A 13243-nucleotide genomic window follows, 5' to 3' on the forward strand; every position below is an offset into this window, starting at 1 on the left:
TCGAGTGGGAATAGGATCGTCGGATAATGATGGCACGATTGTTCACTATATCATAAGACAGAACAGCCAGGGAAGAGTCGAAAATGTCCGTACAATTTTCGTCACTTTGGGTGCTGAAGCGGAATATTGCGCTCACTAGGTGGCACTGGTAGACTTCGCTCAGAGTCAAGGTCATCCCTATCATATTGACCACAAAAAGAGTCAAATAAATTGCAAAATGGAAAAGACCTCTGCCACGGGTGATAGCTCTAGATAGAAGACAAGAATGGGCTTTGTGACCATCAAAACTGGATTCTAGGTGTTGTAGATTAGTAGTATTTCTTTTTTGCTAGGAAATTGGCCAACTCACGTAAAGAATGTTATTGGCATAGAGTGCTTTATGACAATTCTTCGTTCTGCGGCTTGACGTCAGTGTTATGGCTTCCAAGCCCTTTCGATATTGCATGGAAGAGTGAGAATGATATCAGCATATCCATACGAATAACATCAAATATTTATGAATACCGCCTTCTTAGCTATGAGATAGCAGGAACTTAGATGTAATGCCACAAGAACACTTTCCAGAACAAATAAAATGATTGAAATCGGGAGAAGTTCCGAGTGCATATTGCCCATTGTGGTTTAATAACAAGGATTTCAATGCATTGCGAAGTCGAAAATTGAGGACGATGATACAAACAATAGAAAACCAGAAGTGGCAAAGCCTGAAGCAAACGGAGATGTGGATGCAATTTTGAGGCAATGTATTACGTACCTCGGTACCTACAGAGAGTACAACGACGAGAAATACATGCTCAACAAAAAGAAGGCGGAGTCACTTGAAAATTTTTGAATCGGAATAAAATTTCTTTCAAGTTGCGTTTTGTTAGTTTTTCGCTTACAATACATTAACTTCCCAAAGTGCAATTTAGCCCTTACTTGGAGGCCACAAGATCATCCACCTCACTGTCTCGAGCTCCACAGATTAAGATATCTCAGCATACAATACATCTAGACCATAATGGCCTAATGCTGCATAATATCCGAAAAAACACGGTTCTTAAATAGTCCTCGCAATGGTTATCACGCGTAGCCGGGTCTTACATTGCAGCATCTTATAACACAGAGAAGCAGTGACAGCCTTTGTTAATGAAAAATCGAGCAAGACTTCATCGTATCTGTACCTACCTTTGTTCCTCTTCTTGAGCCGTCAGAAAGCTTCTAGCTTCCATTAAACTTTAGCGAGTTCGTCAGCGGTTCAAATGGCTGGAGAAATCGAGACGCACCCATGGACGGCTAGGATACATTTTATCTGCCTACCTATGTAGAGATCATCGATATCAGAACGGATCTAAATTCCATTTTTATGCTATATTATATGCTAATTACTGTCAACATAAGACACGTTTATAATGGCAAGAAAACTCCACCCCGATTTAACCCCGTGTTATACCCCACAAGTTCGACGAGACTTGATAATGCAATGTATATGAGTGAGTCGTGAATAGAACCATATTTCATATGTAAGTTCAGAGCGTCGTATGCTCTAATCGCTTTCAGCAATGGTAACAGTCTGGTTATGGTATTCGACTAATGGATAAGTGCTTGCCTATGGCGAGTAAGATTAAATTAGTACGCATGTTCGAAACAGACGGAACTGTTTTACTTACCCCGACGAGAGAAAAGTGGGCAACAGTAACGATACCATTCTCGGCAGCGACTCCCTCGGGAATCTCCAAAGTGAAGTTCTGGTAAGGAGGCAAGTATGTTTCGTGAAATTGAGGGTCGAAGGGCCCATTATAAAGTACAGTACCCATGCTTTCCTCTGGAGAGCTGCACGTAGCGCCGGAGCCGCACTTGTTGATACCGATGACAACGGCAATTTCTTCAGAGCCAGTCAAGGAGTCCTGCAGCATGTAAGTTCGTTAGTGGCTATACCAGAGATATTTTGATATTTTCGATGGTAGAATTTAACTCACCGGACGCTGGATCTGAAATGTTGCATTGGTTGAAGTATAAAGTTGAGCGCCTGCTGTAGGTAGTCCGATGGAGACAGACTGTGCAAGCGTAGTGCTTGCGATGAGACCTAGTGACAAGATAGTTTTGTACATTTTGATTTAGGTGAGTAGTTTATTTCTTTGGGTAGCAGAAGTTGCTGTAATTATTTTTAGGTTGAAATTTGAATGTTGCTTCGAACTTGAAGGAAGTAGTCGATGTTTGTGATGATACTATCCGATTTGTACCGACCAAGGTGATGATATAGGTATTTATATTGATTGCTTCATGTGGATCGAGTCGAGTTTTCGGGTAAGATCTTCTACACATCCGCTTTGAACCTATCAAGTGGCATTGCAATTGAGACATGAGCGGCTGTGTCTATATTTAAGATAAGACAACAAAGAGGATGCCTAACAAATTGGAATACGTAAGCTTTTCTTTTCTTGTTCTTTCCTGTCTAAAATGTCTTTCTTTCCTTTTCAACTCATGATTCTCCATAAATGACGTGTTGAGGGTTGACCCAGCAAGGATCGACCTTGCAGCTCGCTTGATTTGAGACATGCCCAGCTTTTTCCTTCCATACAAGGCGGGAATATTTGCGGAGAATTTGCGAGTTCGACCATTCGGAGCCGAGAGATCATGGCTAGCTGGACCAATCTTCTTAATTCATTACTTAATAGAGTAGGTTCCGGCCTATGAGCTGTTCCTCGGTCCGCCGCTTTGTTCACAGAGCATTGTCGACATAAAACGTGCACATATCGCTCTGAAACTTTCTGTCTGCTGGTTAGCAATTAATTCTAGTCATGTCTCGGGTTCAAAATGCAACAAAAATTTCTCCAGGCATTCGTTACAATTGTTAGGATGTAGTTGCTAGAAAACCAGAATAACAAAAAAAAACAAATAAGCAACATGATCTGCAAGCCACTCAGCCGTTCCGGTGTCCTGGAATCCACTGCTATTGTAGGCGCATTTACGTTTCGGATCATCGGCTATCTAGAAGCCGCTCAAAACCTCAGCTGTCAATCTCCACCAGCTGGATGTCTTACCTATTTTTATTACGGTGATCTGATTATTAGGCCTACCCTTTTGATAGGTAGGATGAACTTACTGGTACAGCCTTACTTTCAGGTCACAATTCAATGAATATTCAACCAAGTCGCTGCACCACGAGTACATATTTGTCGGTTTCCTAGTCCCTAAGACTGATTAGTATCCATGTTGCGCTTACATACTTAAAACTTCTTTCGCCAAAAGTAATTGAGCATGAGCCAAGATTTAATGTCTTATGAGGAGTCTGCGCGCCACACAAAAGTACTTGGGCAAGATACCAGCTATTTTTGGATCGTAAGGCCCATATGTTTTAAACCATTGGTGATCAACTTGACACTGTCGAGGTCCTCTAATATCATTTTTACATGCGAAGCCATGAACTGTGTCATAAAACCCGGCCAGGGTCCAATCCACCTCACGGACAGCATTTCTATTGACTGATATAGCAGGAATTTAGTATCTCGTTGTTGTTCAAATCGTTCTGGTCATCATCAACATCATCCTGGACTAACAGTCTTCTCTCTTGGCCGATGGAACTTTCGATCATATTATAAATAAATCTAAACCAGCAACAACTCCCTTACCGCAAATTCTGGCAATTGATAGCTCGGATCCCATTCATGCGCGAACTGCCACTCCCACTTTTCACCGTCCTCGGAACCTGCAATTACTAGCAATGGTCCCTTAACTGCACCTTGGTACTGGAATGGGCGAGGAATGAAACTTGGTCCACTGACTCCACGATCTCTGGCAGAAGGAAGCAAAAGAGCAACCTCGGGATACTTTTTCAAGACAGGTGCGATCACGGAACGGATCTTGTAAAGGCTTCTCATGTCCAGCTTATCAGTTGCGCCTTTGTTGTAGGTAAAACCTTCACCGAGTTCAGCGTCGTGGTACTTCAAACGCAGCCATGTGGGCAGGGCTCGGGAGCGACCGATAACGCAAGCTAGCCATGTCGCTTCAAAGCCTCGTTCAGTGATAAAACCTGCTACGCTATCGTTTCCATCATATGCAGGATACTGTTCTGTTTGTGGGGTACCAGCCGTGGGTGGTAGGAGATTCGGGCGTGATGGTGCCCAGCCGAATCCATACTCTCCCTGTAGACGTGGACAGCTGGAGACGAGAAATTTGGTTGATAGCGAATTTCCAACCGCGGATTTCCAAAAGTCCACAGACGTCTTGAACATCTTGGAGCCGCACACCAGACTCCAGATCAGAGTTACGTCTCGGTCTTTGGTGGCGTGTCTGTGGTTCAAGAGGCACGTCGCCCGCTCTATTGGGACCGGGGGTATCTCACCTTCTGCCGGGCGATCGGTAGTGGAGATGTAGTGATGCAAAGTCAAGCATGGAGATACAAGAGTGAGACTGCTGTATGCTAGCACATCATTAAGGACATTTCTCAGAGATATAGTATGGTTGTCTTTGCACAAGATGTGGAGGTTCCAGCTGCATCGCATGCCTTCCAAGAGCGTCCAGGCACGAACATTCCAGTCACATACAACAATAGTTGCCACTATCGCCTCTTTTGCCTCTAGAGAGGGTGGATCTATACTAATTTCCATAAGGTCGCGGTCGACTAGCAAAGTAACCTTGCTATTCAGGAAGTTGTTATTGATTTGACCCATTGCCTCGTAACGCAGATCCATATCTGTGGGGATACAGGGGCTATCCATCCAATACGACGTGCAGCCTAATGTCTGCGCGAGCTTAGTATATCTGCGGTGTAGACAACTGTTAAAGCCAGACTCAGGCCGCCCTCCTTGCCCATGACTCCACACATGAGACACAGCCATGTTCTGTGCAGTTACTGGACAGTATCGAATATACTTTTCATCAGTCTCTTTCAAAGACACCGCCCTCGCTCCTTTGATACCTTTGTACGATTGTTCATCCCAGGTTAAGCGACTGCAAGTAGAGCCAGGACATTCAACGTCATGGGCGGATTGCTCCTGGACATCATCGGACTCGAATCGCTGACAATTTCCTGGCGCCTTTCCATCGCAGATCCTGCCACGGCTACCATTACGAGTAGACTCCGGCTTCAGATTGCATCGCGAAGTACGATTTGCAAAATGAATATTATAGACCTCAAACATTCTTCTAAAATCTTGCGTCACCGAGCTGAGGTCAGTTCGAAGGAGCTCAAAAGCCCATTTGCACATATAGTCTGGTCGCGATTTTCCGATTTTTTCTCGCCCAGGCATTGCCATATGGAAGCTATGCTGATCAAAAGCAGTCCCCGTTTCCATCTGGATTTTTGAATCGTACGAAAGTTGAATCAGCATAGTCTGATGCCACTCTGCCCATAGGAACGCCTGTAGAACAAACCAGGCTCGTGTTTCGACGGGGGACCTCGAGCTCTGGAGGAAAAACACCGTTGCCGTGTCAAGAAGTGAGGTTATATCATCCAGATACGTGCTCAAATAGCCGATTGAAGTGCCACGTTGCATAACTGAGAACAAAGCAATTCGCACCAGGTTCGTACTTGGCCGGGAAAAGACACGAAGACTAGATCATTCATATTGATTCAGTGTTGCGGTCGTCGCCTTTTCTCCCGTTGATGAAAATGAAGAAGAGGAAAAGTACTCCTCAGGCCACGGATCTTTTGCCGCAGGTTGCCCACGTTTACCGTCAAATTCGAAGGAAAGTTCTGGGGGGTACGAGGGCAGGCGAGCCATCAAAGTACACGCCCTGTCGATAATTTCACCCCTGTTCCATTTTTGCTTATGGATCAAAAAGCTACATTTCATCAGCGGGGAAAGCAATTCATCTAGCTTCTGGACGTGAGAGGCTAAATCGACGTTCCCAGGGGCTAAATATACAAACGCATCTCGACACCACTGCTCTAGCCTAGCCTTGGTTTCTCTAGCATTTAGCAAGGTAACATTTGGACTCTCGCCTATCTCGTTGAACGACTGAAAGCGCATTTCGATTGGTAGTAGCCAGCTAGGCTTGTCGCTTGGCTTGTAAGTATTATCGTCGAGTATCTCAGCCACCAGGGCTCTACTCAGGCCCTTAAACGTGAGATCTATCATCTTTCCCCTTGTTATTTTTATTGCTCTTGCGACTTCAAGTCCGCCGGTGATTGTTGTTGCGTTGTTGTGTTAGTTTAAAAAACTACCAACACGAGTTTTAGAGCGGGGCAAATCAAAAATCGTGAATATGTTCAAATTAAAAACCAGTCCATGATCAGGTGACCTCGTGGTAGGTTACCTAGACCCAATTTGTTTTCCGATCCGATCCAAGGTGTCAGCAGAAGCTCCAGCATCAGATTTTTATACAGTCCGTGACAATAGCACAGTCGGTGTCCTACGCTCGTACTGGTAGGGCCCGGATCAAAGCCTTACGCTGGGCCGCCTTTGAGCAGCCTTAAGTGATGTACATCTTCCAGATGCCGTGACCGCCGAGAATTGAAGATACAATTTTGCAACGATCTCATCGGCTAGAAAGTTCATATGAACAGGCCGACCAAGTTGTTCATGATGAACAGTCCACGCCCTGTGAGATTTCTTGTGCACCGGAATTTGTCCAGTCTCACTATAGCCATTGGGCGAAATAACCCGGGTCCTTGAGAGAGCTGCAAAAAGCATGTTCGTTGTATCAAACTCTAACTCAAACTTAGTGATATAAGATTAGTCGGAAACCGGGCTGAATAGCTACATTCTGAAGTAATCAAAGACAGCCCTGTCAAGACTACAGACATCCGTAACTTCTCTGGTAAGCTTGAATTCAAACTCTCAACTAAAACAACACTGACTCACTGTATACAGCTCTTACTACCAGCTTCGACATTTTAAGGGGTAACTCCTAGCTCGCGACCCCTGAGATTGGGAGCAGCTTTCTCGCAATCACCGAAGAGAGGCATCACCCGCCTACCGAACGGACGAGCATTTGGCATTTAGCAAATCTCGAAGCTCAAATTTTTATCGATAACTTTGGGTAGTAGCAATAAAATACGTATGGTCATTGACAACAAGATCCGCCAGAGACAAAAAAAAAACAAAACGGCATTTTGTTTTGACGTCATCCCCCGTCTCCGGACCGGTATCGGCAGCGGTATATAGTGTGCAGTCTCCGCATTAAGAGAGACTTCGGGAAAACAGTACCCATTTGTTACAGCACACGAAGCTTCTCCATGACGAGATGGAGATCTTATTAAATGATCACTCTCTGGCAGACTTTCCTCTAGATAATCTTGGCCAGCAATCGCGAATGAACAGGCTGTACATCCAAATTACATTCTGTTATCCGCTGGCTGGGGATGGTTCAAATATTCAAACCGAAATTCTAAACACGTTGGAAAACGGATTTCGACGTCTCGCGGGAAGTTTTCCATGGATTTCTGGCAAAATAGCAAACGAAAATGGCACATTCAAAATCAAGGCGAGCAGCGGCATCCCACATATTGTCGTGAAGGACTATACGAAGGATACATCAGTGCCGGACTGGGATTCTCTCCAGAAAGCGAATTTTCCATTTAGTATGCTAGACGGGTCGGTTCTTGCACCATGCAAAACACTGGAATCTTCTTCGGAGGGCCTTCTTATTTTTCTAGTCCAAGCCAATTTCATCCGTGGCAGAGGGTTATTGCTTACCTTGAACGGCCAGCATGGTGCAATGGATATGGCTGGGCTGGCGCAGATGATGTTTCTGTTTTCAAAAGCCTGTCGAAATGAGTCTTTTACGGGAGATGAACTAGCTATTGGAAATATGGATAGAAGGAACGTCATTCCCCTCAACGATGAGACGCATGAGAGTTCAAGTATTGACGGCAGTCCCCCAGCTGCGGAGGAGGAGTCTCTGCAATTGCAACAAAGAGAAACACAGGTATTATCAAATACTTGCACATGGGCGTATTTCAGCTTCAGTGGCGAAAGATTAGCTGCTCTAAAAGCTCAGGCAACAGCTGCCTTGCCATCGGGGGCAAGCAAATTCATATCCACGGACGATGCTCTGACCGCTTTCATTTGGCGCTCAATCAGTCGTATCAGACTACAAAGTTGCATCCAGCGCAACGACAGTAAGCGGAATGTAAGAACAACATTATCTCGAAATGTTGATGTCCGTCGCTATCTTGGTATTCCAGCTACATACCCCGGTATGGTCACTGATCAAACCGTACACACATATCCACTAGAAGAGGCCTCAAAGAAATCCTTGGGTTTTCTTTCGAGCGAACTGCGTTCTGCTCTTGATCCCGAGTCATTGAGCCGACATACCCGTGAGGTAGCCACTCGAATCAACCAAGAAAAGAACTCAAAACATGCAGCAAACATGCCTAAACGTCGCGCGGATTTCGAGGTTCGATTGAGTTCTTGGGCAAAAGAAAAGTGTTGTTACTTTGATTTTGGCTTTGGATTGCCAGTCGCGGTTCGGAGGCCAAGGTTCGCCGAAGGTTCTAGGGATGGGTTGGTTTACTTTTTACCTAAAAGTAGGGACAGTGAGATTGTGGTAGGAGTTTGCTTAAGATTTGAAGATATGGATCTTTTGAAAAATGATGACCAATTCATTAGGTTTGGAACTTTCGTAGGCTAATTATTCTAAAGAAATGAATCGCAGGATATCAGAACAAAGGACCAGTAGAGCACGCTAACAACTGAGTTGAAAACAATCTTCTTGGAAATCACAACAGAAGATCTCCACCACTGTTGTTAATAAACACTCCAGTCGCCGTGGTATCCTTCATCAAGTAGATATAAGCCTCAGCAGTCTCCTCTGGTGTACCCATCTTACCCAAGAGTGCCTTTCTGGCAGTTTCCTCGATGCGGGCCTCCGCTCCTTCGCCCCAGAGTTCCGTAATCACCGCACCTGGATTGACCTGGTTGACTCGGATGGGTTTCAGATCCAAGGCCAAATTTCGGGTGGCACCACTAAGGCCAGCTGCGTAGGAAGCAAAAACTGTGTACTGGGGCAATGGTTTCTCTGCGACTTTACCACTTGTGAAAGTGATAGATGATTTCCAGTGGGACTTGAAGAATCGTGGTGCAAGCTTTCCGATGAGCAGCGGAGCTGCGAATCGTACCTGCCCACATCGGTGAATGAAGTCGAGGTCGATGTCGCTTATTGGTCGATGCTCGATTGGGCCTCCAGCAGTAAAGACAAGATGATCTAGCATCTCCTGACCATTATTACCCCCGAAAGCAATAGTGACGTCAGCAAGAAGTTTTTCAAGTTGAGACTCGACGTCGTGGTGGCCGAGGTCCACGGTATATCCATAAACTGTCGATGCTTCGTTGAATGATGATTTTTTCAACCGGTCAACTGCGCTGGCTACTCGTTCCGGGTTTGATGAGGCGATTGCTACCCTCATACCTTCGGCTAGGGCCAGTTTTGCAACGCCGAAACCAATACCGGAGGAGCCTCCGATGACGAGAATAGTTTGGCCGGAAATGGAAGGCATGATTGGGTAGATGAAATGACTCTTTGAATATATTAAATCGTAGGCAGAGTTTGTAATATTTGTTAATCTACACCGAGGAATGTACAAAATACATCAACACTTTTTAAAGACTTCACTGGTCAGGCGGGCATCAAGAAATAGTTGTAGATACGTCAAACTCCTTAGTTTTTCGCACATCTCGATGCTCCGATCATCCGAGGTGTCCGTATGCGAGGCGTTGCAGCGGATTTAGGCGGAGGTAAGTTTGTGATCGTGATGCAGAAGGACACAAGTCGAAGGACAAATAACAACCATTTTATACATCAAGAAACCAACCTTTGTGAACGATCTACACTGCGGCGATGTACGAAGTCCTTTTTCCTGAGAAGCGTGTAGGGTTAGGGTTAATAAAGAAGTGCTAAGCCACGCATTGACGCAGCAGCCTCGTATTTGAAATTTGCTTAATTCTCGCGACGCGTTGGGGGTCACCTCTGTGTCTAGGTGTCCCTTGACGAACAGTCCATACACATCCATAATCCGAACAAGTGATTTCACATGGATATTCAGAGAGAAACAATAAACTTAAACTCCAAGAAGGTATCCGAGCTTCTCCTTGCAGGAGCGGATGTCAATACTTCAGGAGGTGAATATGGAAGCGCGATCCAGGCTGCGGGGCAATTGGGGCGCGACGCGATTCTGGACATACTGCTAAAGAATCACGCGGATATCAACACCAGAAATGTAGGAAAGCGGAATCCACATGGTCGAACAGCACTTTCATTAGCTGCGGAGAGTGGGCACGTTTCAGTTGTGAGGCAGCTTCTGGCATGGGACGGCATCAAGGTCGACCTAGATGATGACAACGGCAGGACGCCATTGTCATGGGCTGCTGGGAGTGGAGAGTCTTTTTCGATCATAGTAGAATTACTTGGAAGATCCGCTGCTGACGCAGAATCTAAGGACATCAATGGTAGAACACCGTTGTCTTGGGCTGCAGGAAATGGGCAGGAAAGAGTGGTTCAATTTTTACTCAAGCGGCCCGACTTCTATCCTGATACTAGCGATAAAAATGGCCGAACACCGCTGTCATGGGCTGCAGGTAATGGGCACCATGTTGCGGTGGATCTTTTACTTGAGAGGGATGATGTAAGCTTCGATCATCCGGATCGTGGTGGCAGAACACCATTGTCATGGGCAGCTGAAGCGGGCGAGGTTTCTGTCATGAAAATACTTCTTGGGAAACATGAAGTGGACCCGGATTGTGAAGATAAGAACGGAATGACTCCTTTGTCATGGGCAGCGGAAAAGGGGAAGAAAGACGCGGTGTACTTACTTCTTTCCCGAGCCGACGTCAATCACAATTCTACGTCCTCAGAAAGTGCACCACCTCTCTGGAGGGCTGCGATGAATGGACACGATGGGACGGTCGAAGTGCTTCTCGCTGCTGACAATATCGACATCAACCACAGAGATAAGTATGGTAAGACGCTGTTATCATGGGCTGCGGAGACTGGGCATGCCAAGATAGTCAAACTGCTTTTGTCAACAGAAGGACTGAGTCCGGATTCTCCAGATAAAGTCGGCAGAACGGCATTGTCGAAAGCGGCAGAGGCTGGTCGCAGTGCCATTGTAGAGATACTTTTGAAAAGGAACGATGTCAATCCAGATTCTGTGGACGATGAAAATCGCACGCCACTCATATGGGCAGCAATGAAGGGGCACATCACCGTCGTGGAGCTCCTGCTAGCAAAGGAGGGGGTTAACCCGGACTCTAAAGATAATAGCGGACGAACAGCATTATTGTGGGCGTTAGAGATGCACCACGATCATGTTGTTCGGCCGCTTATCCACAGGGATACGATCAGCTTACATTCGTTAGTCCAAGAGGGTAGTCGACAATCAGCAGCAATCCTTATTTCCGCGGGATATGATGTCGATCGGTCCGACTCTAGCGGAACTACTGCACTTCGTCTGGCTATTCGAAACAAAGATCATAAGACAGTCGAGTTACTGCTCAAAAATGGTGCAGGTACACGAGGGGTAGTGGCCGGCGAATGGCTCGATGTATACGGAAGAGCACGAACGGATATTGTACAACTTCTACAAGGGGCCGACGGGCAGAAACACGTAAGCTTCATTGAAGGTGGCTCACTGGCTGACCTCCCGACACTTTCATTGCAAGAAAGACGACTTCTGTATGTTAATCCATATTTTTTGTCTCTCAAACTTATATCACTAAGACTTCTGCTGCAGCGTGATTCCAATCGAGTTGAACAAGCCCGGCGAACCGTTTTCTATTAAAAAACACGATATAAGTCCCAACAAGTTTCGAGTTTATTATGAAAAGGTGGATAATCATGCCACCAAAATTCATGTTTCATTGTCGTTTCCCGTTGGGGAAGGTTCCCTTCTCCAGCCACAGTACATCATACCTAGGTCGCCGTCATCTTATGTAACATGGACAATTATATGTCCCCCAAATCCGCACATTCGTCCGTGGCGTTCAGTCGATCATTACAGCATGATGCCAATTGGCTGGATTCCTGATGATGGTAATGATTTCTTTCGGCAGATTATTCTTCATCTGGAGGAACGGTGGACTAGGGTTTGCGATACAGCCGATGAACATTTGAAATTATCCGTTAGTTGTCCTGTTGTATATTTTCCGTAATAGGCCATGCTAACGTACCAATTACCGGACACAGCGGCTTGATCAATTGCGATCGGAGGGCAAGAATCCCGACCTAATGCGTCAACTAGCGAGAGATGCACAGAAATGGACAGAGCTTCGTGCTATACTACAGGACCATATTACTGTTGCGCAGAACTTCATTATGACTTATTCTATGCGTTACAATGCCAACCAATTTCCAACGGATCTACAGAATACGGTCAATGAATTCAAGGCTAAGATCACCCGTCGGCTTGATCAGCTGGATCAGACAATTCGTGATCTTTTACAATTTGTACGTTTTCGATCTCTCTGAGTTACCTTCTAAAAATGCTCATTTCATGCAGGAATTCGCCTGGGCATCGATAAACGAAAGCAGAATATCAACCAGATTAGGGCATAACGTCATGCTATTCACGTACGTTAGCATATTCTACCTGCCATTGGCATTCTGTGCAGTAAGTTAGCTCAAACGAACATTCCTGAGTATTTACACACACATCTTGGTATTAACCATAATCAATAGTCAATATGGGCCATACCCAATATCACCGACTCCGGAACCAGGAATCCATTCATCATCACCTCAGTGATTGTGGGGTTTATTACCCTATGCATATCCTTCAACCTTGAGAACATCACCACACTTGGTTGGAGACTGTATCAAGGCTGGAGAGCTAAAGTGGTCAAAGATATGCAAATCGTTGACGATGATCATTGGAGGGAAAGAGGTTACAGACTTGAATCGGCCAACAATCCGAACTCAAGCTTTTCTTCCGAATGGTGGCTAGTCGGATACTGGTTCTGGAAGCTGGATGCCATGGTCAGAGGTCTCTTATCGAAGCGCGGAAGACCCTGATAAGCAACTTTGATAGACATACCAAGAATTAAGATATTGAACTAGAGTGCCGTTCAACAAAGCAATAAAGGTACCACGATAGCACAACTTTGACACTGTTCAGCCGTTGCGATGACAAGAGATGCCGATTGTAGGCAACGACCTAGGTTACAATAAATAGTAATACAACAATTCTCCACGTGAACCGATTCCAGCAAGTGCAGTATCGGGAACAAGAAATCCAGCATAGCCATTTCTAGATTCCCACATATCTTCGGATCTAAGCGGACGTTGACCTCAAAGCCGCTCATTTGCTATACTGCCTATC

At 45.5% G+C, this 13243-nt stretch overlaps 4 protein-coding genes across 4 annotated transcripts; 1 reads left to right on the top strand and 3 right to left on the bottom strand.

Moving 5' to 3' along the window:
- Positions 1-1525: 1525 nt before the first annotated feature.
- On the bottom strand, positions 1526-2090 carry BHQ10_010247 (uncharacterized protein; the record flags this gene model as incomplete). Its single annotated transcript, XM_040872856.1, has 3 exons — positions 1526-1588; positions 1650-1886; positions 1959-2090. 3 exons carry the CDS (start codon positions 2088-2090, stop codon positions 1526-1528), a joined length of 432 nt encoding a protein of 143 aa, XP_040738749.1.
- Positions 2091-3587: 1497 nt separating this feature from the next.
- On the bottom strand, positions 3588-5477 carry BHQ10_010248 (uncharacterized protein; the record flags this gene model as incomplete). Its single annotated transcript, XM_040872857.1, has 1 exon — positions 3588-5477. The coding sequence occupies one exon, from the start codon at positions 5475-5477 to the stop codon at positions 3588-3590; it is 1890 nt and encodes a 629-aa protein (XP_040738750.1).
- Positions 5478-8650: 3173 nt separating this feature from the next.
- On the bottom strand, positions 8651-9427 carry BHQ10_010249 (uncharacterized protein; the record flags this gene model as incomplete). The annotated part of the gene is made up of 1 exon (XM_040872858.1): positions 8651-9427. The coding sequence occupies one exon, from the start codon at positions 9425-9427 to the stop codon at positions 8651-8653; it is 777 nt and encodes a 258-aa protein (XP_040738751.1).
- A 534-nt stretch (positions 9428-9961) lies between these two features.
- BHQ10_010250 (uncharacterized protein) lies at positions 9962-12936 on the top strand (the record flags this gene model as incomplete). Its single annotated transcript, XM_040872860.1, has 4 exons — positions 9962-11533; positions 12112-12372; positions 12425-12535; positions 12604-12936. 4 exons carry the CDS (start codon positions 9962-9964, stop codon positions 12934-12936), a joined length of 2277 nt encoding a protein of 758 aa, XP_040738752.1.
- Positions 12937-13243: the final 307 nt, after the last annotated feature.

Source organism: Talaromyces amestolkiae, assembly GCF_001896365.1.
Source record: "Talaromyces amestolkiae strain CIB chromosome Unknown scaffold31.1, whole genome shotgun sequence".
Taxonomy (NCBI): Eukaryota; Fungi; Ascomycota; class Eurotiomycetes; order Eurotiales; family Trichocomaceae; genus Talaromyces; species Talaromyces amestolkiae.